Below are 25,377 nucleotides of genomic sequence, written 5' to 3' on the forward strand. Positions count from 1 at the left end.
TTACGTGAAGGCTTTGCAATTTCCCCTTTTTTTAAGGTCTCGTTAGTGTAAACGAGTTATGTTAATTGAAAATATTAAATGGGTAAATTGCACTCAAGGTCAGTAAATTATTAGTAAGTTTATGTTTTAGTTATTTAATTCTAAAAAGTTACAAGATGGCCGTTGAACTATTCGAAAGTTTTCATTTAAGTTATTAGACTATTTGAAAGTTTTTATTTAAGACATTGGGTTGTTAAGTTTTTTTTTAAAAAGTCGAACTAGTGAGCTTCAGTCGACGATTTGATGATAAGTACAGTGGATCAGTACCCATTGATGAGTAAATAACATACCTTAGATCCAAGTCGATTCGACGGTTAGTGTCAGAGTTAAAGAAAAAAGTTGTTTAGATTTTGATTCACAGATTTTTGGCGTTCAAATTTTGTTTCGCAAAAGAAACTAAATTGTAAAAAAGAAATAGAATGAGAACTTTCGATTGGTGTAGGCAGTGCGAACAGAGAAGGCCATATAACAATGATTTTAATAGCCTAATGACTTAAATGAAAACTTTCGAACAGTTCAATAACCATTTTGTAACTTTTTGAAGTTAAGTGATCGAAACATAAATTTACTAATAGTTTAATGACTTTGGATGTAGTTTACCACATTGGATACATGTATTTGTCATTCGACATGAAACTAATATAATGGTTAGAAACGTATCTTTTTTATGGATAACATGGAGAGTTTCACTCTAGCTTGTTTTTTTTATTAGACTTGTTCACGGATAAGGTGAGTCTAAATATGATGATATTATTTATTAATTCAACTTAGGTTTTGGCCTGATCCTGATTCAAAACCTGGGCATATCATTTTATCTAGATCGAAACCAAGTCATATTCAAATATTTGATGTTCAATCAGGTCGAATTAATTTGAGCTTGGCTTGCTACAATTGAGGGTTGCCAATTGGAGCTTTCCCCACTACTAGAGATGGCAACGGGGCAAGATGGTTTTTCTCCAAACTCAATCTTGATAATATTAATGATACAGATTCAGACGACAATAATGAACTCGATCAATAATCAACATTCAATGAAAATGAGCTCATGTTAAATACGAAAGAGGAAATAACCCAACAAATACGAAACAACTAAGTAAAATTGCATATGACGTTTATTTTTCTTGTTATTTTTATTAGTAATCGTATTATCGATTACTTTTTGAACTAACATAATACATATGATACATTGATTTGATTTTAATTTTTGTTACTTGTTTAGAATTTTTTTATCATGCTAATAATTTTTTATAGTAATTAATATTTTAAAAATACAAATTATGTAACTGTTTAATTATAATTTATACTACCGAACATGACATAGGGAATTATAATGTAATTACATTACATTAACCACACACATCTATAGAATTATATATTTTTTAAAATTACAATTACACTCTCATTCAATTATTAGGTTCTATCCAAACCGACCCTATATATATATATATTAGTTTATTGATAATTATCCCAAAATAAGATAGAACAAATCTTTCCTAAACTCAACCCGACTCGCCTAATCAATTATAAAATTAGACCAGTTCCAAAATCCGATTTAATAACAAAAATTATCAAATTAAGATAGAAACTCTAACAACTTTTTTTCATCCATACCCACTATCATTGCACTTGCCCCATTTAAGAAGGAACATCATTGATTAGAAGGGTTTATATCTTTTGGTGTTTCTTAACAGAATTGCAAGCATTAAAGGGGGATATGAAGCAATCTTGTTTTAGGTTAAAATATGATACAATTTTTGTAAATTTCATAAAATTGAAATTTAGTCCTTTTATTTTAAAATTTCAAAATTCAGGTTCAATTATTATTATTAAAATTATTTTCTTAAATTTAAGTTTATTACAATGTTACTTTTTAGTTATATAGTCTTGAGGTTTTTTTTAATTTAAAATGTTACACTAATTAATTTAATAAAAAAATTTAAAAGTGTTAACGATTGGACTTGAATTTTGAAATATGAAAAGTAAATGGACTAAATTCATAAAAATAAAAGTAAAAAGACTAAATTTTAAATTTGTGAAGAGTACAAGGACCTATGTTTGATATTTTAGTTGTAGTAAAAGAAGGAGTGGGTTTAAGTTTTTAAGAATTATCATTTGGGTTTGGGCTATTGGGTTATATTTTTTTGAATATTTGGGCTGGATTTTAATATAAGAGAATTGGGTTTTCTATTTATAATATGTAAATGTAGTTAATTATATTAAAAGGGTCAATTAATTTTTTAGTTCATTTTAGTCTCAATTTTTTTAATTTCTTTTAGTTTAATCCTAAACTTGATTTTTGTTAATATGTGTGCCATGTCATTATTTAAAATTTTTAAATATATATAATTCTTAATTTTTATACTATATGTATATCTTTTTAAAAAATGGGTGATGAGGTGGCGTAATGTCTAAATGTCACGTTATCACGCTTTAATGAAATCTATGTTAGGGGATCAAACTGAGAAAAGCTGTCAAATTTTGGGTCTAATGTGAAGAATAAAAAAATTAGATATCGAAGTAGACCTGATTATCAAGTTCATGGGTCAAAAATTACATCAATTCTATTTAAAATTTCATATAATATATATATATATAATTGAGTTGATTTAGTTCTAGACCTAAAAATTTGGCTAAATGCTTAGATTTAGATCAAACCTTTTAAAGGTTACTCACGCAAGAACCAAACTTTTCAAAATAATCAAATAATGGCTAAACATGTTTGAATATACTTAAATAAAGCGGTTTTCACACATTTCTCTCCTATTTGTAGTATGAAATTAGGTGAATGACGATCTGTTAACAGTTGAGACAGATATTATTTGAAAAAATAACCATAATTTAAAACTTAATATACGATATTTGAAAAACCCTTACTTGAATACTTTCAAAAAGGTTTAGTATTTATTTGACCATTTTGAAATATCTGGTCCTCGTGTGAGTAACCAAGTATTTGTTGCAATCTGATCATTTAGCCTAATTAGATTAAATAAGAGGCCTGATATTTTACTCAAGCCTATTTTATTTATTTATTTTAACAAACACTTATATATATTGGATAAAACATTTAAATTTGAACGAATAGTTCAATTTTTTTATAAATTAATTGCTTGAATTTAAAAACATCTCTCGTATGAAATTGAAGTAATGATTTTTCTTAAGGGTTCGAATTTGAAGTATAAATATTTTAGAGGGTTAAAAATGTAATTTCGTCTTTGTATTAACATAAAATCTTACAATTTTTTAGGGGAATGAACTATAAAATTTTAGTTCTTAGAGAGGCCGCAAATGATTTTGAAATTTTAGAATGAGTCAAAATACAATTTTACTATTGAATTAACTTAAAACTTTTTGAATTTTACAAGGACTAAAGGGATAATTTCTCATTTTGGGGCCCCTCGCTCCGACTTTATTCATATAGATAACTCAACCTTTGAATAAGGATATTTATAAATATATGAGAGAACACATATTCAAGCATTGAAGATAGCATTGTTAAGAAATATAATCACAAACTCTAAACATGGACCAAATATGCAAAATAACCAATTTATTTCCTATTTTATAACTTATATTTCAATATACATATATTTATTTAGGGGATAATATAAATTTTTACCCCTAAACTTGGCAACTAGGTTTACGGTTCATTTTGGTCCCTTAAATTGAAAAAAAATAAAAGTTTGATTATGTGGCACTTTGAAATTATGCCATGTCATCACTTGAAAATTTAAAAAATTATATAAATTCTTAGGTGATGACGTCTTACAATATTAGAGTGCCACATTCAATGTTTTAATAATTGAACCAGTGGTTGAATAGGTCTGACACCGATTTCAGATTCAGCCACTTCGACTGATTCGACCACCAGACCAACAATAATTAAATAAATAATTAAAAATTTATAAAAATATATAAAAAAAATTTTAATCTAGTTCAACTGTCGATTTTTATTAGGATTATTATATCAGTCAGTCCTCAATCTATCCAATTCAGTCTTGTTCCAATAACATTGATTGCATCATCAAAACTTAACATAATCGAAGTTCAAGGGCCAAAATAGATCTAGTTACGAAGTTCAGGAACAAAAAAAAATTGTAGGTACCAAAGTGAACCTAGTTGCCAACTTTAGGGGCCAAAATTTATAATATCCCTTTATTTATTGACCAATGAAATAAAGTCGGTTTGTGGGTCAATTTATAAGGATCCATGGGGCTTCTTGTAACCCTTGGGCAATTTAAAGAACAAATAAAAATCAAAGAAACAGAGGAAAGTGAAAGAAAATCGAGAGAAAAAAATGGGGCTTGAAGAAAATCTCAAATCAATGAACATCAACGAAGAAGAGAACAAGAACCCTAACCCTAACACTAAAGATGAAGAAGATGGTGAACTTGAAGAAGGGGAGATCGCAGGTGAAGAAGATGATACGACGTCGTCTTCGTTAAAGAAAGGTGTCGTCGAACAGCCTCACCCGTTGGAGCATTCATGGACCTTTTGGTTTGATAACGCTTCTGCTAAATCAAAACAAGCTCCTTGGGGTAGTTCTATGCGCGCTATTTACACTTTCTCCACCATCGAACAATTCTGGAGGTTATTATTTTTCTCTTCTTTTTTGATTTTTTTATTATAAGGGTGTGAATTTTATGATTTATTTTGGGTTTTTGATGATATGTTAGATGTTGGATTAGTTTTTGGTTTACTTTTTGGGGTTTTGGAGATGTTTGGGTTTCTTGAAATTTGGAAATTTGATTTAGGGCTTTTGTTTTACTTCTGCTATTGATCATTTAATGAATGTATAGGGTTTATTCAAAATAGGGCTTCATAATGAATTTGTAGTACCAAATCCTTGAATAATCTATAGTTATTTTTCTGTTTGGTACTCCAATTTTTTTTTTTTTTTTTGTAATTTAGTCGACTCATTACAATGAAGTTAACTATTGCTGTTTATAATCTTGTGATTATATATACATATACCAATATGCATATATATATGATGAGTGTAAATGGGATTTGCTTTGACTGTTATTGTGGAAGAGTGTTCATAAATATATGTAGACATACATATATATACGTGTGTTGGTATATGTGATGAGTGTAAATGGGAATTACGGGGTTGCATTAACTGTTATTGTGGATTATTTTTCACATGTGTGTGTGTGTGTGCACGCATGTTTGTTTATATATATGATGAGTGTAAATGGGATAGCTTTAACTGTTATTGTGGAAAATTTTTCATATATATGTGTGTGTGTGAGCTTGCACCTGTTTGTTTATATATATGATGAGTGTAAATGGGATTGCTTTAACTGTTATCATCAAAGAATGTTTACTGTAAGGATCTTGGATCTTAATGGATGATGTTAAGTTGGTCTGTTCTTTAAATTTCATTGTAATCAACCTTGTGGAAAGTGGTTTTATCTGACATAAAGTAATTTAATCTTTGTTTATTAAAATTTGGGATTGTTGCTTGGTGCCTCCAGTCGAATAAGTTACGTGATAATCAGAAAACAGCTATTTGGACCATCTTCATATATGTCGCTGCCATTGATTGCGGATTTTATGTGTCATTTATTTTGTTAGTTTCTATTTGTTTCTCAAGTGAATGTCAGCTATGGATTTAACTTTCGAACTTTTCTGATTACAGTCTATACAATAACATACGTCATCCAAGCAAATTGGCTGTGGGAGAGGACTTCCATTGTTTCAAAGATAAAATCGAGCCCAAGTGGGAAGACCCTGTCTGTGCTAACGGAGGCAAGTGGACTGTAGTTTTCCAAAAGGGGAAATCAGATACGTCTTGGTTGTACACGGTATTGTTTCAGATGATATAATGGTGTGCTTTTTCCTGAAAATTCGATGCTTAAGTGAAAAACGAGGCCTGATCTGTTGTATATTTTTTCTGTACTAGTTGCTGGCTTTGATAGGGGAACAGTTTGAGTACGGTGATGAAATATGCGGAGCAGTTGTCAATGTGAGAGGCAAGCAGGACAGAATAGCATTGTGGACCAAGAATGCTGCCAATGAAACTGCGCAGGTGACTTAAGAGTTACTTCATTACAAAAAATGACAGTAAAAGTATCATAGAGGCTCGGGTACTAAGAGTTGGATTGAATTTTGCCTCCTCTACTCGGAAAATGGGCAAATCTGTCTTTATACGTTAGATCAAAGAGCAAACTGATCATTTTGTTAAAAAGTTCATCCATTTTTGCTTTTAAAAACCGGTCTTTGTACCTCAGTATAAGGTACATGTGGCATGTCAAGTGTCTCTGTCTAATTAATTTGTTAGCAACGCTAATTTTTAACTATACAAATGGATGAGATTTTTAATATAAAGATCAATTTACTCTTTAATCTAAAGTATATGGACTAATTTGCCTATTTTTTGAGTAAATGTGGCAAAATGTTATCAAACTCCTAGTACAGGGGCCTCTATGGTACTTTTACCGCAATTTCCTTAACCGTTCTCACGGGTTTTTCTTGGCTTGGATGCAGATGAGCATCGGGAAACAGTGGAAAGAGTTACTTGATTACAACGACACTATCGGCTTCATATTTCATGTAATGGCTTCTTTTAGTTTGCAGTGATCTTTCGGGTTTATGTCTTGAGTTTCTTGCTTTATAAACAAACACTTCCTATTTGCCCTTTTCAGGATGATGCAAAGAAGCTCGACAGATCTGCCAAGAATCGCTACACAGTATGACTTTCTGTAGAGTTCTTCTCTACTGGACAGCATGCGTGGCACAATCAGGACTCTCTGTATGCTTCCTATGGCTTATCTTTGTTGCCTCCTTTCGGATTCTAGTTTCAAGCTATTGCTGTTTTTTACAAAGATTTTTAGCTATATAAAGCGAATATTAGTACTAGCTTAAGTTTCAATTTTATGACCATTTATGAAATGCTTTTTCAATCACTACATTTTGTTATAAGGTTCTTGCTTAAAGGTATCACAGGATTGCACCATATCGATCTGGGTTGATTTGGTTTAATTTGTTTCGGCTTTTCGTGTCCCGGGTTTTTTTTTGCCGTTAAGCTAAGCAAGTATTGTTTGCAAGGTTGTATCATAATGAGTAATCACTGGTTTTAGACACGAGAGATTAGACCTGTCAATTCTACTAAGAACACGAAAGCTCAATCCGGGTAACTTGAATATGAACTTGATCCAATCTGATTTCATCATAAAAGTCGATTTTGGATTATTTGGGCTGATGCCAAGCAATTGTAAGCGAACTTGTGGAATTTTATTAAAAATGGTTCCATCTGTTAATTGGGCAGGTCAATCTAGTTGGTTTTGGGTTGATTTTAAAAAAAATTGGATTTTTTTTTTGGCTTTGGGTCAATTTCAAGATTGGGTATGTTTAGGTTTGGGTTAATTTTGGATTTGAATTGTTTTTGGTTCAAATTATTTCGAGTTTGTGTTGTTTTGAGTTTCGAGGTTTTCTGAATAGGATGATTTTGAGTCATGGACATTTCAAGTTACTTGTTTGGGTTATTCAAATATTTGACATTTTGAATTTGGAATGTTTCGGATTTAGTTTTGGGTTTGAAGTAAACGGATCCGGAGAAAATGAGAGGTTAAGATAACTATTCTAATGATGGTAAAAAGATATAATGATAGATTTAGTCCTCAAAGTTTATATATATATTTTTAAGTTAAATGTAGTCACTAATTTTTGAATGTTGATTAAAATATTATTTTTGAACATTGTTGGCAAGACAATTTATGTGGCGGTCAATATACACTTTTTGTTAATATGATATTGTGTCTTATGTGTTATGTCAATAAATAATTTAAAATTATAAAAAAATAAAACTTACAAAAAGATTCATAAAATATTAGCATAAAGTACACATGAAGTGTTATTAGGTTAACATGTTTAAAATTTTAACATCTTAATTTATATTTTCGTTAAAAATTAATTAAATTTTATTTTTTAAAGTTGAATGGTCAAATTAAATTTTTTAAAATTGATAAGTGCTAAATTTAAAAAAAAATTAAATTGACAAAAAATGCAAATAAAAGTTAAATTGGAGATTATATAAAATAAAACATTTTAATTGTAAAATGAAGAAAATGGAAAAGATATCTAATTATAAACAATCTTTCCCAAAATAAGTCTTAAACTTGAATATTTTTTTAAAAAAATCTTGTTTTAGTCTTATGTAATTTTAAAAGTAAATAATGTGAATTTATTCAAACATGAAATTACATGATTTTTAAAAAAAAGTTTAAGCTTCAATTCAAATGATTTATATGAATTTGGAATGATTTGAGTTTAAAATGATTAAATTTAAAAATTAATTTATGCTTAAAAGATACTGAAAATTTTAAACCTCAAAATTATTTGATCTTCAAAAAAGTGATTCAAAAATTTTAAAATTCAGATTGATTTGATCTTTAACAATAGTAACAATTGTTATCTATATTGTTATGAAGCGATTGATTGAAGTAGATGTCACCTGATTTAGTGACACCAAACAAGTAGTGAAATTACCAAAAACTGAGAAAACTTCAATGAACTTATCAAATTAGGATAAACATGCCCTTTACTTAAAAAATTGGGGTTGAAGAAAATCTCAAATCAATGAACATCAGCGAAGAAGAAAACAAGAACCCTAACCCTAACACTAAAGATGAAGAAGATGGTGAACTTGAAGAATGGGAGATCGCAGGTGAAGGAGATGATACGGCGTCGTCTTCGTTAAAGAAAGGTGTCGTCGAACAGCCTCAACCGTTGGAGCATTCATGGACCTTTTGGTTTGATGACCCTCGTGCTAAATCAAAAAAAGCTACTTGGGGTAGTTCTAGGCTCCCTATTTACACTTTCTCCACCATTGAACAATTCTGGAGGTTATTATTTTTCTCTTCTTTTTTGATTTTTTTATTATTAGAAGGGTGTGAATTTTATGATTTATTCTGGGTTTTTGATGATATGTTAGATGTTGGATTAGTTCTTTGGGTTACTTTTTGGGGTTTTGGAGATGTTTGGGTTTCTTGAAATTTGGAAATTTGATTTAGGGCTTTTGTTTTTCTTCTTCTATTGATCATTTAATGAATGTATAGGGTTTATTCAAAATAGGGCTTCATAATGAATTTGTAGTACCAAGTCCTTGAATAATCTATAGTTATTTATCTGTTTGGCACTCCATTTTTTTTTTTTTTTGTAATTTAGTCTACTCTTTACAATGAAGTTAACTATTGCTGTTTATAATCTTGTGATTATATATACATATACCAATATGCATATATATATATGATGAGTGTAAATGGGATTTGCTTTGACTGTTATTGTGGAAGAGTGTTCATGTATATATGTACACATACATATATATACTTGTGTTAATATATATGATGAGTGTAAATGGGAATTACGGGATTGCATTAACTGTTATTGTGGATTATTTTTCACATGTGTGTGTGTGTGTGTGTGTGCACTCATGTTTGTTTATATATATGATGAGTGTAAATGGGATTGCTTTAACTGTTATTGTGGGAACATATGTGTGTGTGAGAGCCATGAATGTAAATGGGATTGCTTTAACTGTTATCATCAAAGAATGTTTACTGTAAGGATCTTGGATCTTAATGGATGATATTAAATTGGTCTGTTCTTTAAATTTCATTGTAATCAACCTTGTGGAAAGTGGTTTTATCTGACATAAGGTAATTTAATCTTTGTTTATTAAAATTTGGGATTGTTGCTTAGTGCCTCCTGTCGAATAAGTTACGCGATCATCAGAAAACAGCTATTTGGACCATCTTCATATATATCGCTGCCATTGATTGCGGATTTCATGTGTCATTTATTTTGTTAGTTTCTATTTGTTTCTCAAGTGAATGTCAGCTATGGATTTAACTGTCAAACTTTTTTTATTACAGTCTTTACAATAACATAGATCATCCAAGCAAATTGGCTGTGGGAGCGGACTTCCATTGTTTCAAATATAAAATCGAGCCCAAGTGGGAAGACCCTGTCTGTGCTAACGGAGGCAAGTGGACTGTAATTTTCAAAAAGGGGAAATCAGATATGGCTTGGTTGTACACGGTATTGTTTCAGATGATATAATGGTGTACTTTTTCCTGAAAATTCGATGCTTAAGTGAAAAACGAGGCCTGATCTGTTGTATATTTTTTTTCTGTACTAGTTGCTGGCTTTGATAGGGGAAGAGTTTGAGTACAGCGATGAAATCTGCGGAGCAGTTGTCAGTGTGAGAGCCAAGCAGGAAAGAATAGCATTGTGGACCAAGAATGCTGCCAATGAAACTGCGCAGGTGACTTAAGAGTTACTTCATTACGAAAAATGACAGTAAAATTATCGTAGAGGCTCCTCTTCTAAGAGTTGGATTGAATTTTGTCCCCTCTACTCGAAAAATGGGCAAATCTATCTTTATACATTAGATCAAAGAGCAAACTGGTCATTTTGTTAAAAAGGTTATCCATTTTTGCTGTTAAAAACCAAGTTCATCCATTTTTGCTGTTAAAAACCAGTCTTTGTACCTCAGTACGAGGTACATGTGGCATGTCACGTGTCTCCGTCTAATTAATTATTCAGCAACTCTAGTTTTTATTAACGGTACAAATGGATGAAATTTTTACATAAAACTCTTTAATCCAAAGTATAGAGACTAATTTGCCTATTTTTTGAGTAAATGGGGCAAAATGCTATTAAACTCTTAATACAGGGGCCTCCATGGTACTTTTACCGTAATTTCCTTAACCGTTCTCACGGGTTTTTCTTGGTTTGGATGCAGATGAGCATCGGGAAACAGTGGAAAGAGTTACTTGATTACAACAACACTATCGGCTTCATATTTCATGTAATGGCTTCTTTTAGTTTGCAGTGATCTTTCAGGTTTATGTCTTGAGTTTCTTCCTGTTTGCCATTTTCAGGATGATGCAAAGAAGCTCAACAGAGGTGCCAAGAATCGCTACACAGTATGACTTTCTGTAGAGTTCTTCTCTACCGGATGGCATGCGTGGCACAATCGGGACTCTCTGTATGCTTCCTATGGCTTATCTTTGTTGCCTCCTTTCGGATTCTAGTTTCGAGCTATTGCTGTTTTTTACAAAAGATTTTTAGCTATATAAAGCGAATCTTAGTACTACCTTAAGTTTCAATTTTATGACCATTTATGAAATGCTTTTTCAATCACTACATTTTGTTATAAGGTTCTTGCTTAAAGGTATCACAGGATTGCACCATATCGATCTGGGTTGATTTGGTTTAATTTGTTTCGGCTTTTCGAGTCCCGGGTTTTTTTTTGACGTTAAGCTAGGCAAGTATTGTTTGCAAGGTTGTATCATAATGAGTAATCACTGGTTTTAGACACGAGAGATTAGACCTGTCAATTCTACTAAGAACACGAAAGCTCAATCCGGATAACTTGAATATGAACTTGACCCAATCTGATTTCATCTTAAAAAGTCGATTTTGGATTATTTGGGCTGATGCCAAGCAATTGTAAGCGAGCCTGTGGAATTTTGTTAAAAATGGTTCCGTCCGTTAATCGGGCAGGTCAGTCTAGTTGGCTTTGGGTTGTTTTTGAAAAAAATTGGATTTTTTTTTTTTGCTTTGGGTCAATTTCAAGATTGGGTATGTTTAGGTTTGGGCTAATTTTGGGTTTGAATTGTATTTGGTTCAAATTATTTCGAGTTTGTGTTGTTTTGAGTTTCGAGGTTTTCCAGATAGGATGATTTTGAGTTATGGACATTTCAAGTTACTTATTTGAGTTAGGGGTGAGCAAAATTCGATTCGATTCGAAAAATTAGATAAAAAATTTAAATTTTGAATTAAATAGTTTGAGTTATTTGAGTTAATCAAATTATTCGGGTCAACTCAAATAAAAAATTAAGTTTTTCGGTTTAACTTGAATATGAATTACACAATTCGAGTTGTCCGAAAATCCGAATAAGAAAAGACAAAACTACATAGTTTGGATAAATGTTTACTTTATTAAAAGTTAAAATTCAAAATAATTAAGTTAAAAGGTAAACTTACGTCGTTTTGATAAATGTTTACTTATTAAATTAAAAGACTAAATCATTATATTGTTTATGTAGTTAAATAATCTTGTACTTTGTCAACTATTTAAATAATCGGTCCATCTAAATGTAACATTAAGTATAAATAATAGGATTCGTTAACTCAACTCGATTTGACTCGAAATTTTTTGACTCGATGCGATTCGATTCGAAAAAATTTTAAATTGAGTTCTGTTGCTAAAATAGGATTTGTCAACTCGACTAACTAGAAAATTTTTGACTCGATTCGACTCGACTCGATCGAATACTCACCCCTAGCTTGGGTTATTTAAATATTTGACATTTGGAATTTGGAATGTTTCAGATTAGTTTTGGGTTTGAATTAAACGGATACGGAGAAATTGAGAGGTTAAGATAACTATTTTAATGATGGTAAAAATATATAATGATAAATTTAGTCCTTAAAGTTTATGTTTTTTTTCTTTGTTAATTTGGTTCTTATTTTTTTTAGTTAAATTTTGTCATTAATTTTTGAATATTGATTAAAATATTAATTTTTAAACATTGTTGGCGAGGCAATTTGTGTGGCAGTCAATATACACTTATTGTTAATATGAAGCTGTGTCTTATGCGTTATGTTAACAAATAATTTTAAAATTATAAAAAAATAAAAACTTACAAAAGGTTCATAAAAATTAGCATAAAGACACATGAAGTATTACAAAAGGTTCATAAAAAATAAAAGTTTGATAAGTGCTAAATTAAAAAAATGTTAAATTGACAGAAAATAAATGCTAAATTAGACATTATATAAAATAAAACATTTTAATTGTAAAATGAAGAAACTGGAAAAGATATCTAAGTACAAACAATCTTTCCCAAAACAAGTCTTAAGCATGAATATATATATATATATATATATAAAGAAAATCTTGTTTTAGTCAAATGTGATTTTAAAAGTAAATATTTTGAATTTGGAAGCCTCTGAATTTGAATTTATTCAAACATGAAATTACATGATTTAAAAAATGTTTAAGCTTCAGATTGAAATGATTTATTTAAGTTCGAATTGAGTTTAAGCATGATTTAACATACTTTATGTTTGTCTAAACCTGGCCTAGCTTGTAATATAGGTCTAAAATTTTATCCAAAACGGCCTGTATTTGCAAAGACTAACTCAAGCCTATTTTAGACCCGTCCATATTATTTTTAAATTTTTTAAATATTTATTTTATTTTATTTTAATATTTAATAATTTTATATAATTTTTTATTTATTAAAATTTTTATATAGTCGTCTTAATATTATTTTAATGTTTACATTAAAGTAATATTATATATTTAGTATAGATTTATTTTTTTGTTGTGTTCTAAATCACATAATATATAAAAATAACATAATATAAAATATTATAAACTTAAAATGAATCAGGCCGGGTTCGAGCCCTGAATATTCAAGCCAGACCATATTTTAAGCAGGCCTAATTTTTTTTCCCAGACCCTCCCAAATTTCGAGCAAGCTTTTAGGCCTGAGCGGGTAACTTGACCCATGAACAGATTTATCCCCAACCCATAAATAGGAGGATAATACGCTTCAACGCACTCGAATCTACATATTCCTGTATTGACAACAAAGCACATGCTAATCGAGTTAAGACTCCATTGGCTTATATTTGGGTTAAATGTCCATTTAGTTTACAAAAATTGCAGTTGAGCGGGCTTTTATTTTCCAATTGAGAATTTAGCTCAACTCAATTATTTAAAATTAATATTCTTTCCTTTCCATATTCCTTTTTATCTTCAATCTTCAAGCTTTTTCCATTTCACTTGTCACTCAGTTAATAATTACCTCTCAAAATCAACTCTTTCTTTCCTAGCATTTTCCTTACAATTTTTTTTTCTTTTTCTTTTAAAAATTAAAGCTGAAGCAGCTTCTGATCTTGAGGTAATATTCTTTTTTATTTGCCTTTAATTATTTTATTATTTAGTAATTTAATCTGCAATACCCAGAATTTCTTTTCGAAGGTTGGAATTTTTGAATGGTTGATTGAAAAAAAAAGACATAAATTAATGTAAAAAGTTGAGCATGAAATTGTTACTAAAAGTTAATGATAATTTCGGGAAAATTTATATAAGCCATATATATATCAAGTGAGATATGGTTGATTTAAATGATGGGTAGCTTTGATTTTTTTTTTTGTGCTTGTTTTGTGATTGTTAAAATGAATTATATTTAGCTTAATCGATGGATGATTGAATACTTTTGTATATTGTTTTTGTTCACAGATTGTATGGGGCAGCTTGATTTGATTGTTAGCTGTTGGTATCTAATTCAACAGTTTGTATTATCAGCTTTGAATTTTTCAGGTTACTTAAAGCACACATTGTAGTTTGTTTTTTGGGTATTTGATGGTGTTAAAGGAGATAGCTTACAGGTTAGTATGTTTCGGGTTAAAAGTACCATGGTGGCCGTTGTACTAGGAGTTAGATTGTATTTTTCCCCTCTCTACTCAAAAAATGGGCAAATTAGTATCTGTACCTTACATAAAAACTGGTCATTGAATGTTAAATTGAGGTACCCGTGTTTTGGTTATTCTGTCAGCTAAGTCAGTTTTTAACAGTAGAAATGGATGAAACTATTAATAAAAAGGATCGGTTTGCTCTTTAGTCTAACTATAATGGCTAATTTGCCCATTTTTTGAGTAAAAAATGCTATTTGACTCCTAGAACAACGGCCTCCATGATACCTTTACCGTGCTTATCATTAAGGGTATGAATGTGTTAGCTGATGTTGCTTCTTTGTTTGGGAATGTTTTGTATATAGAAAAGGATAATGAGTGATAACGAGGATCGATCGGTTTCTCAAAAGAATAAAACAAAACTGCCTGAGAAACATAAACATGTTCCGAGTAGAGATGTTTTGGCCGGGACCGATCTTTGGACAGATGGATTGATTTGTGCTTTTGAGTTTATTCGAGGCCATAAGAAACCAATGAACACAAGATATGGTTATAGGGTGCAAGTGCCTGCCAATAAACTAACTGAGGCATCTTCTCGAGGACTTGATGAACAGAAAGTAATGGAATCCTCTTTCGGTTTAGAGTCAAGGGATCGTGTGGCTGTTTCTTTAGATGAATACAATAATGGACATAGCCTTCAACCAAGCCGGTTTCATACTACCGAAAGATTTGATGGAAGTTATTGGGCACCTATCGGGTGGGAAAGAATTTCGGACCTTGTCAAAAATGTGCAAGTCAATGGAAGCTGGGATTCACAACAGTTTGAATGGATAGATAATGAAGATGATTTAACTGTTGCAGATTTAGCAGCTCCGTATTGGGAACGACCGGCAGGGCCCATATGGTGGTGCCATTTAGCTGCAGGTAACCCCACCGTTGTGTCTTGGCTCAACAATGCTCAATGGTTACATCCTGCTGTTAGCTTAGCTTTGAGAGATGAAAGCAAACTGATAAGTGAGCGGATGAAGCACCTTCTATACGAGGTAATAGTCCCCGACATTCTGTAGGTAAAGTTTATTTTGCATCAGTTAAATATCATTTTAACGAGTTTCGAGTTAAATCAAGTTATGTACTATTCGAATCTCTCGAGTCTCAACTAAGTGGTTGTAGAATATCAACTTGAGTTATGTGCTGTTTGATTCTGTCTAATGTCTCAACTAAATGGTGATATAGTATTATACGCATTTCAAGAAAAGTATGAAGAGAATTTATAGTAGCCTGCATCTTTGCTAATTTCTTTTAGGGTAAACTACACTGGTAGTCACTCAACTATTACTAAATTTCTTCTTTGGTCACCCAACTATTAGAAATTACAAAATTGTCACCCAACTATTTTTTTTTTCTTTTTTGGCCACCAGCCGTTACATTACTAATGGAAAAATAATTTGGTAGCTTTTAAAATTGGTTTAATAGCAACTTTAACCCTCAGCATTTATACATTTTATCCATTTAGTCTTAATTCTAAATAATTTTTACCCTCAACATTTACACATTATATGATTTGGTCTTTTTTTGTAGTTTTGCTTTTCTTTGTGACACTAATTTTAAAAGAATGAGAAAAGATGTTTTTTTAGTTTTTTAGTGAAAAGATCACAAAGAAAAGCAAAACTACAAAAAAGACCAAATCACATAATGCTCAAATATTGAGGGTTAAATTTTTTTCGAATCAAAACTAAATTGACACCATGTATAAATGTTGAGGGTCAAAGCTACTATTATGCCAAATTTAAAAGCTCTAGTCATCTTCCCCTTGGCCATTTAACGGCTGGTGACCAAAAAAGACAAAATCAAATAGTTGGGTTACCAAAAAAGTAGCTTCCCAATAATTAGGTGACTACCAGTGTAGTTTACGGGCTGTTTCTTACCAGTATCCCACTTGATATCTATTCGATGTAATAATTCGTATACAGGATATCATATGAAACCTCCTTAGTGGTATTTGGTTTTGTTAGATAATTGATTGCGAATTTTATCATTTATAAAAGGTCCCGGTTAGAGTGGCAGGAGGGCTGTTATTTGAGCTATTGGGACAATCAGTTGGAGATCCACTTGTCGAGGAAGATGACATCCCTATCGTGCTCCGTTCTTGGCAGGCGCAAAACTTCCTCTTAACTGTTCTGCACGTAAAAGGGACCGTATCTGGTGTAAATGTTCTTGGAATAACGGAAGTTCAGGTTGTTCATTTTTTACAACCTCTGTCACAAAGTCAACCTCTGTCACAAAGTTGCTTTCATATATTATCCCATACAAGCTTACAGTTCCATGTGATTATCGTTGCATACCATTTTTTTCAGGAGCTTCTTGCTGCTGGAGGTCACAACGTGCCTAGAACAGTTCATGAAGTCATAGCACATCTAGCTTGCCGCCTTACACGGTGGGATGACAGGTAGTTTAACATATTAATATTCATGTTAACTCTGCTATCAAGTCTTTCCTCCTTTATGTGTTTGTGATCTCATCAGTTATCCAAGGCAGACATATCAATCACTTGTCTGTCACTTTTTTTATTGAATTAATTGCATCAGAGATCCCCAAACTATGACCTTCATTCTAAATTGGTCATTAAACTTCAAAGCATTCTAGTTACATCCTCAAACTATCGATATTATATCAATAAGGTTTAAACTTCACAGCATTCTAGTCACATTCTCAAACTATCGATATTATATCAATAAGGCCCTTCCGTTACTAAATCGTTAATTTAACCGTTAAATGAGATGTGAGATTTTATGTGATATAGGATCTTAAGTGTCATTTAATTGTTAAATTAATGGTTTCAATAATATAAGGATTTGATTTATATAACATCGATAGTTTGAGGATGTAACTAACGTTTTAAAGTTTGAAGATCAATTTAGTATGAGGGTCATAGTTTGGAGATGTTTGGTGCAATTTACTCTTTTTTATTTTATTTTAAGTGAAGTTTTTGTTTTTGTGACCTACCTATTGTTTGTTCGAAAACATGGATCAGGCACATACCGATGCCCTTTTTCACCTCAGTGTCGAGTTCTTAGCATTGCAAAGTATCAGATGACCATTCCTAAATGTTTTTCTCCATTGAAGCCATACCTTTTTTGTATTTGTATATCATAGTCATATATGTGCATTGATGTTTGAAACAATGTTTATCAATACATATTATTATATCTATTGAAAATTTCAGTAAATTGAATATTACCTGAAGAAAAACTGCAGTTTCATCAATTTGAACGTCATTGGAAGAAAACTGTAATGGTTGCAATTCTATAGGTAAAAGTATCATGGAGACCCTTGTATTAGAAGTCGGATTGCATTTTGCCCCATCTATTTAAGAAATGGGCAAATTGATCCCTGAATGTTAGACCAAAGAGAAAATTAATCCTTTCGCTAAAAATTCTATCAATTTTTACTATTAAAAGTTGGTTCTTGTACGTTAACATGAGGTACACATGGCGCGCGATGTGTTATTGTCTGATTATTCTGCCAGTCATGCCAGTTTTTAACAGTACAATTGGGTGAAATTTTTAATAGAAAAGATCAATTTGCTCTTTGAGCTAACGTACAGGGATTAATATGTCTATTTTTTTAGTAGAAAGGGAAAAATACAATCTAACTCTTAGTTTAATGGACTTCATGGTACTTTTACCCATTTCTGTATGAAAGTAGTTTATTTATATTTGGTGTATATATATATATATGCATCATTTTGTGGTTCTTAAACTAATTCATAGTTTCTCTTTAACAATTTCAATTTGTAAGGTTGTTTCGTAAATCCATTTTCGGGGCAGCAGATGAGATCGAATTGAAGTTTATGAACAGGTTCTTTACTTAAAAAGATCATATAAAATTTTCTCTTTAGCATGGTGTTTTTGATATTTTCACGCATAGGAAATGCGAGTGAAAAATAGTTTTATTGTGTAGGAGAAACCACGAGGACATGAATCTTTTCGCCGTTATTATGAACCAAGAAATCCGAAGATTGTCAACGCAGGTACATTACGTTCCTTCACTCGATCAAAATCTGTCATTGGAATTGGAAAACAGTTATATGTGGGGAACTTTGATAACTTATTAATATTCCAAATTGTAGTTAAGAGTCAGAATGCATTTTGTCCCCTACTAAAAAAAATGCAAATTAGTCTTTATACCTTAGGTCAAAGAGCAAATTGGTCATTATGTAAAATTTTTTATCCATTTCCCCTGTAAAAAATTAGTCTTTGTATGCCTATCTAGTCATTTCATCATCCACCTCAGTTTTTAACATTACAAATGAAAGAAATTTTTAATAGAAATGATCAATTTGTTCATTTTTTAATTAGAGGGGGTAAAATGCAATTTGAGACCTTTATGGTACTTTTACCTCAAATTGCATTGCTATTAGAGATATTGCTAATTGGTTGTGTTCGCATTAGAGTATGCGTTTGATATGGCTGTGTAAATGAAGAGTCATATCTTCGTACCTATGTCTGATTATGTATTGGACACGGGTACTTCAAGAAAAATGAGGAGTTTGAGCAATATGGAGCACTAATACGAGAGCTCGCAACTACTCTCAGGATAAAGCTTAGTTGCTCGAACTTGTTCTGATATGGAAGTTGCACTTTCTAAATATTATCTGAGTTTTCATCTCCCTTGCTCTGGTAAACTATATAGTTAATTGCACCAAACATCCCTAAATTATGACCCTCATTTTAAATTGGTATTCAAGCTTCAAAACATTCTAATTACACTATTTATGTTATATCTATAAGGTCCTTTTGTTACTAAAATCGTTAATTTTAACCATTAAATGAAACGTCATATCTTATGTGACATAATTTAAAATGAAATATTTAAAGAGAAATGAATATTATAAGGATTTTGGTTTGAGGTTTTCAAACTTTTATAGAAACTATCATTCACCCTCTTTATTTTTTATTTCTTTTTATTTTGTTTTTAATTTTAAAAGTTATGTGGCAACATTGTTTCTTAAATTTTCATTTTAAATTATGTCACATAAGATTTTATATGTCATTTAATGGTTAAATTAACGGTTTTAGAAAGGACCTGATCAATATAATATCGATAGTTTAAGGATGCAATTATAAAATTTTGAACTTTGGGGACCAATTTAGAATAAGAGGGTCATAGTTTGGGGATGTCAAGTGTAATTAACTCGCTACTATATTGTTTGTAAAAAATTATATCTGCTCGAAAATGCAAACCTCGTAAATCTGTGTCCTTTTCTGCAACTCAGAAACCATACGGTAAACACGAGCAACTAGAAGTCTTGTGTAGTTTATGCGTCGCACGTTCATGAATTTTGTGTTTTTCCGTGTTAGGTTATCAGAGTGAAATGGTCACTCCATGCGAGAGAAGAGATTGTTTTCGAGCTTCTGCAACATTTGCGGGGGAATGCGGCTAGAATGTTGCTGGAAGGAATACGAAAGAACACGAGAGAGATGATTGAAGAGCAAGAAGCAGTTCGTGGCCGTTTGTTTACGATTCAAGATGTTATGCAAAGCACCGTTCGTGCATGGTTACAGGTTCGTATAATTTCATCGATTTGAAGCCCGTTTCATTCTTTTACCTCGTTCTGAGTGATCCGGTGACTTCATTTGCCTATTACCGATTACATTATTGCAGGACCGAAGCCTTAGGGTAACTCATAATTTAGGTGTTTTTGGTGGTTGTGGCCTTGTTCTTACCATTATTACTGGGCTGTTTGGAATCAATGTTGATGGGATCCCCGGGGCAGAGGGTACACCATATGCGTTTGGTTTGTTTACGGCCATCCTCATTGTCATCGGAATTGTGCTAATCGTTATCGGCATGCTTTATCTCGGGTTAAGAGAGCCTATAAATGAAGAGCTAGTGCAAGTTAGGAAGCTAGAGTTACAAGAGCTGGTTAAAATGTTCCAACACGAAGCGGAAGCTCATGCCCAGGTTCGTAAAAGTACTTATCGGAATAACTTGACCCCAACTAGCGGAGATGGATTCCTTGACGATGCTGATTATGTTCTCATCCAATAACACATATACAACTGTTCAAGTACTATAATATGTACCATTTGCTAGCTATTGATGGCTAAAAGAAGTTAGGTTGAAAGACTGATAAATTTTGTACTCGTAATCATAACAATCATAACACTGATGAATACAATTACGACCATTTCTATCCCGGTTTCAAAACCGAATGCTTTTATTGGATGCAATGAGATGGCACGACAAGTAGTATCAAGAAAGCACAACATTGCAATAACATCAATGCAAACAACATCTGCCGCAAGTATATATTCAGTTCTATCGCATTCAAAACAAGGCACAAAAATTATCCTAAAACATATCAAGTACAGTATCATTACGGAAAGATAATACCGTCGAGCTTATCTCGTTTGGTTCAATGTAAACACATTTTACTTGAGGAGAGATCTTGTAAGATGTTCACGAGCGGTAGCCAATGCTTGAGTTATTGTCTGTTGGAACACCAAATATGTTAATATGGTGGCAATGGATTTGGCTAAGGGATAATCAGAAGAATGAAAAAGAGGTAAGCTTACCTGCTCGGACAAAGGAGCTCCGGCATCCATACTATGACTATCAACTTTTCCGGCAATGACATTTGCATCAGTTTCAAGAATGATACTGTCCATAGATTAAAGAAAGGGAAAAAAATAAAGTTAAACACAATGATTGGAGAAGCATCCTATGGGGACAGTTGCTTCTAGTGACTCCCCTTGGTTCTATATCCTAATTTCTATCCTTTTTCATTCCCTATCCAATAAATCCAAACATACATGAATGGAAACCGTAAAAACTAATCGCTTCCTTTCTTTTTCGGCCTGTATTCTGGCATAATCATTAGAGGATAAAATGTGTGATTAGAACAGAACCAGCCAGATGTTTAACCTAGAGTATTTTGAGGAGAAGAATTAAGAGACATTTCTGGCGAAGAATTTTACCAGAGACACTTTAAATAATCGAACAAGCAAAGAAAATTTATCTACTCGGAGATTCATGAAACAAAATTACGTAAACTACGATAGTACAATGAATGATAATTCATACCCGCCATCAACAATCTCATCGAGGCATAACAAAATAAGATCCAAGTTCTCCAATGCTTCCTTTTTGTCCTCAGTGCCTCTGGAACAAGGGGAATATTCTAAAGTTAGGATAATGATATCGAACATAAACGTATCAGAAGACAGTTATAGTACAAAGTATGATGAAAAAACCTAAGGAGGAGTCCAACAGCATCAAAAAATCCCTGGAGCACTGTGGCCAAGATGATCTCGTTTTCATTTTCACCTCCAGTAACGAAAAAGTGAAGGTCTTGAACGAACTTGTATACAACAATATAGTTGTCAAACATTGTTATCTCAGCTGCAAAAAACGCACCATGTTAAAATAGCAATATGAGCCAACCCATAATGTTTCTTGTTCCATGTTACACGGATTCGGGAGTAAATGTGAGATGCAAATATGTCAATTTTATAAACAACAAAAATTCACATATTTGGAGGATTGCACCTATATACTCGTATCTGATTATGTCTCAAATATGGGTGATTCGAACATGGATTATTCAAGAAAAGTGAAGAGCCAGAGTGAAATGGTTCTAATTGACCCAAGAAAATGGCTATGTTGCTTAAGCACTCTTGTATGACACTCTGCCTGACACACGGATATGAGAATATGACATCCAAGGATCTCCCAATACATAGAAAAACTTAGAAAAGACTAACCATACCCGTGTGGGATACATACCTGTATCCAACACTCACAGCCGAGTCCGAGTAACACAAGAAAATGGTAAAAGGCAAACAATGTCCAAAACAATATATCCAAGGTAAACCCTATATGCACAAGAAAAGAGCCTTTTTTTTTTTTTTAATTCTCAATTCCAATAAATTGTGAGAACCATTGATCAACCTTCCTAACATATCTATAGGATCTATACATACAAAAATCAAATCAAATGAAATGTAAGGAAGCATTAACGAAGGAAAAAATGGTGCAAAAACTGATCTACCTTCAGTTCGAGCATTAGTCTTCTGGGTTTTGGCAAACACAGCTTTCTCAAAAGCTTCCTTAGCAGCATTCGTTGGCCAGTCATCTGAGTAATACTTAACAGCTATACGTTTCCCTTCGGAATCCAAAAGAAGGATGTTCTTAATTGTAGGGCATAACTCCTACAAACAAGAAAATCAATGAAACTTCCACATAAATAAAGATTCAACTAACCAAGCTAATTCAAATCTTAAAAAGGATAAAAAAAATCCTTCAAATATAGTTTCAATTTTAAAATGCTTTTCTAGCACTCCAGTTCAAGTTAAATCCTAAAATTCTAAATCCAATTTAATTTCAATTTTAAAATTTAATCCTTCAAAACTAAAAAGCTTGGATCTGAGTCTAACAGTTAGAAAAAACTAAAATACATGTAAAGGAAAATAAATTCAAATCCTACAAACAAGAAAATCAAAGAATTTTTCATAAAAATAAAGATTCAACTAACCAAGGTAATCCAAATCTTCAAATAGAAAAAAAAAAAACCTTCAAATATAGTTTCGATTTAAAATACTTTTCTAGCACTCTAGTTCAAGTTAAACCCTAAAATTCTAAATCCAATTTAATTCCAATTTAAAATTTTTAATCCTTCAAAATTAAAAAAAGCTTGGATCTGAGTCTAACTCTTCGGAAAAAATTAACAATTTCGCATATGAAGGAAATTAAATTCAAATGCGAGGTTAATAAATTCAGATCTGACCTAGAGATAACTGAACATAGCCAAAGCAGATCTTTAATACACAAAAATTGGAAAGAAACAAAAGAATTATTGAAAGTTCGTATGATGCGAAATTGAAAGACTGCATAACTGAATGAGAGAAAGAAAGCTAACCATTTTTCCTTTTTTTTCTTTGTTTGGCAAGATTTCTCGGGAAAATATCGGGATTTTCTTTTGACAAATGCTCTTTATGAACTGTGTGACTGCGACGAGAAATAACGGGACGAGGGAAGATTGGAACTGGCATTAATACATGTAATTTTATTATTAGAGTTAATTATAACAACATCCCCAAATTATGACTTTTATTCTAAATTAGTCCTTAAATCGTAAAATATTTTTATTGCATTCTTAAATTATCGATGTTATATAAATAAAGTCTTTTTGTTACTAAAATCAAGTAAAATATCGAATTTTATATGACATTATTTAAAATGAAAACTCAAAGAAAAAATTATAAAAATCTTGGTTTTAAGGGTTTTGGAGTTTTTACGAAATATCACCTTTTTTTTTCGATTTTATTTTACTTTTAGTTTTAATTTCAAAACTATTCTTTAAAATTTTCAATTAAAATTATGTCGGTAAGATTTTATATGTTATTTAAGGGTTAAATTAACGATTTTAATAATGAAAGGACTTGATTGATATAACATTGATAGTTTTAAGATGTATTAGAATGATTTAAAGTTAGGAACAGATTTAGAACGAGGGATGTACTTTGATGTTTAGTACAATTAACTCTTATTATTATTACCACCCAATTAAAATTATTTACTTAATTGCATTTTTCTCTTTATTTTATTTCATTATTAATGTACCAAATACGAACATTAAAAATAATGATAGAAATAGTATGTAGTTGTAAGAAGGGTGGATTTCTTCGAGCATTTGAGCTGACTTTGAATACGTGTCACCCAAAAACGATTAGACTCATATTATAAAATAGTTGAGAACACATGTGATCTATCTAGTGACAACGTCGTCTTGATCCCCTTAAATTTTTATAGAATTTAAAGGAGCAAAAATGCAATTTTATATTTGAAGGGGATCACGACGACGCTGTGAGCTAAATCAACCATGTATTAACTTAATTTTTTTATAGAATCTAAAGGAGCAAACATGCAATTTTCTATTTTAAGTTAATATATGGTTAAATCACATTTTAGCTCACCCAAAACTGATAAATTTTTAATCTAATCTTTTAAAAATTATAAAATTATAAACTGATAAAATGATAAATTTACTTTTTAACCCTTATAAAAATATGTAAATTAGAGTCCCAAAAACTTTTCTGCTTCAACCCTAAGATCTACCACTAAGTCGGCTGCTCATCTTACTTCAGCTCTAGTTCTTCTCTTCATTTTTTATTCCAGTGTGTTGTCCCGCCTCTCACAATGGGGGCCTCTTTGGGCTCAATGTGGGTTTTCTTTTCTCCGCTAATGAGAGGTTACCACTTTCGCTAGAGTTGTGGTGGATCTGGGTGCTATTGGTGATGGTGATGTTTACGAGGGCTAGCCTCAGCTTCTTAACCGATGCAATAAATTTTACCTACAGAATGCCGAGGACTATTATCTTATATAGAAGATGCTAAACCTGGGATCGGATTAGACCTGACCGACCTATATTAAAGTCTATAGTATCGATACAATAGGTAATGTATCATTACTTGCTATTAGGTATCAATACCTAGGGGAGGATATCTATACTTTGTTAAGGCTATCCAAGTTAGGCCCGGGCCAGAAAAGCTTACCTGAGGCCCAACCCATTTAGAAAATGAGACTTATTTTTTTTGTTCAAGTTCATTTTTTGAGTCTATAATTTTACTCAAACCATTCCACTTTCCAGAGTGATTTTACCCATGGACAAATCTAGTTTGTGTAATAACCTGAAAATCGGTGGTGTTGAAAAAATTCAGTTTCAGGATTCCGATTCCTTAAACCAAGATCATAAATATTTTTATTAGATATTTATGAAATTATGTTCTAAGTGAATTGAATTTTGAATTGACAATTCTATCGAATTAATGATTAACTAAGATACAAAGATTAAATTATAAAAATAGTAAAAGTTCAGTTGCCATCTACATTTAATTAAGA

At 31.6% G+C, this 25,377-nt stretch overlaps 4 protein-coding genes across 5 annotated transcripts; 3 read left to right on the top strand and 1 right to left on the bottom strand.

The window, feature by feature from the left end:
- The first annotated feature begins 4,231 nt into the window (after positions 1-4,231).
- LOC108457736 (eukaryotic translation initiation factor 4E-2-like) lies at positions 4,232-6,947 on the top strand. The gene is made up of 5 exons (XM_017756845.2): positions 4,232-4,626; positions 5,681-5,846; positions 5,945-6,070; positions 6,529-6,594; positions 6,687-6,947. The coding sequence occupies exons 1-5, from the start codon at positions 4,334-4,336 to the stop codon at positions 6,735-6,737; spliced, it is 702 nt and encodes a 233-aa protein (XP_017612334.1). The 5' UTR covers positions 4,232-4,333; the 3' UTR covers positions 6,738-6,947.
- A 152-nt stretch (positions 6,948-7,099) lies between these two features.
- On the top strand, positions 7,100-11,187 carry LOC108458039 (eukaryotic translation initiation factor 4E-2-like). The gene is made up of 5 exons (XM_017757275.2): positions 7,100-8,885; positions 9,915-10,080; positions 10,181-10,306; positions 10,787-10,852; positions 10,926-11,187. The coding sequence occupies exons 1-5, from the start codon at positions 8,620-8,622 to the stop codon at positions 10,974-10,976; spliced, it is 675 nt and encodes a 224-aa protein (XP_017612764.1). The 5' UTR covers positions 7,100-8,619; the 3' UTR covers positions 10,977-11,187.
- A 2,522-nt stretch (positions 11,188-13,709) lies between these two features.
- On the top strand, positions 13,710-20,685 carry LOC108460343 (uncharacterized). Of its 2 annotated transcripts, none has more exons than XM_017759799.2 (9): positions 13,710-13,961; positions 14,303-14,451; positions 14,841-15,518; positions 16,521-16,709; positions 16,830-16,921; positions 18,274-18,333; positions 18,436-18,505; positions 19,836-20,039; positions 20,140-20,685. In XM_017759799.2, the coding sequence occupies exons 3-9, from the start codon at positions 14,850-14,852 to the stop codon at positions 20,524-20,526; spliced, it is 1,671 nt and encodes a 556-aa protein (XP_017615288.1). In that variant the 5' UTR covers positions 13,710-13,961; positions 14,303-14,451; positions 14,841-14,849; the 3' UTR covers positions 20,527-20,685. The 2 variants fall into 2 exon arrangements, with proteins under 2 accessions (XP_017615288.1, XP_017615289.1); XM_017759800.2 differs by having other exon boundaries at positions 14,369-14,451.
- Positions 20,666-23,551, bottom strand: LOC108460345 (coatomer subunit zeta-1-like). The gene is made up of 6 exons (XM_017759802.2): positions 23,396-23,551; positions 22,529-22,688; positions 21,732-21,879; positions 21,562-21,639; positions 21,054-21,138; positions 20,666-20,969 (listed from the first exon to the last, which is right to left on the bottom strand). The coding sequence occupies exons 1-6, from the start codon at positions 23,396-23,398 to the stop codon at positions 20,910-20,912; spliced, it is 534 nt and encodes a 177-aa protein (XP_017615291.1). The 5' UTR covers positions 23,399-23,551; the 3' UTR covers positions 20,666-20,909.
- Positions 23,552-25,377: the final 1,826 nt, after the last annotated feature.

The sequence above is a fragment of the Gossypium arboreum genome, chromosome 6 (assembly GCF_025698485.1).
Source record: "Gossypium arboreum isolate Shixiya-1 chromosome 6, ASM2569848v2, whole genome shotgun sequence".
NCBI classification, from domain to species: Eukaryota; Viridiplantae; Streptophyta; class Magnoliopsida; order Malvales; family Malvaceae; genus Gossypium; species Gossypium arboreum.

Coding starts and splice junctions, on each gene's coding strand:
- LOC108458039 (XM_017757275.2), top strand. CDS start 8,620: ATGAACATCAGCGAAGAAGAAAACAAGAACCCTAACCCTAACACTAAA. Junction 8,886..9,914: donor ACCATTGAACAATTCTGGAG/GTTATTATTTTT, acceptor TTTTTATTACAG/TCTTTACAATAACATAGATC. Junction 10,307..10,786: donor CTGCCAATGAAACTGCGCAG/GTGACTTAAGAG, acceptor GTTTGGATGCAG/ATGAGCATCGGGAAACAGTG.
- LOC108460345 (XM_017759802.2), bottom strand. Junction 21,139..21,561: donor GATGAGATTGTTGATGGCGG/GTATGAATTATC, acceptor ATCTATGGACAG/TATCATTCTTGAAACTGATG. Junction 20,970..21,053: donor GAGCTCCTTTGTCCGAGCAG/GTAAGCTTACCT, acceptor GTGTTCCAACAG/ACAATAACTCAAGCATTGGC.
- LOC108457736 (XM_017756845.2), top strand. CDS start 4,334: ATGGGGCTTGAAGAAAATCTCAAATCAATGAACATCAACGAAGAAGAG. Junction 4,627..5,680: donor ACCATCGAACAATTCTGGAG/GTTATTATTTTT, acceptor TTCTGATTACAG/TCTATACAATAACATACGTC. Junction 6,071..6,528: donor CTGCCAATGAAACTGCGCAG/GTGACTTAAGAG, acceptor GCTTGGATGCAG/ATGAGCATCGGGAAACAGTG.
- LOC108460343 (XM_017759799.2), top strand. CDS start 14,850: ATGAGTGATAACGAGGATCGATCGGTTTCTCAAAAGAATAAAACAAAA. Junction 18,334..18,435: donor GAATTGAAGTTTATGAACAG/GTTCTTTACTTA, acceptor TTTATTGTGTAG/GAGAAACCACGAGGACATGA. Junction 20,040..20,139: donor CCGTTCGTGCATGGTTACAG/GTTCGTATAATT, acceptor ACATTATTGCAG/GACCGAAGCCTTAGGGTAAC.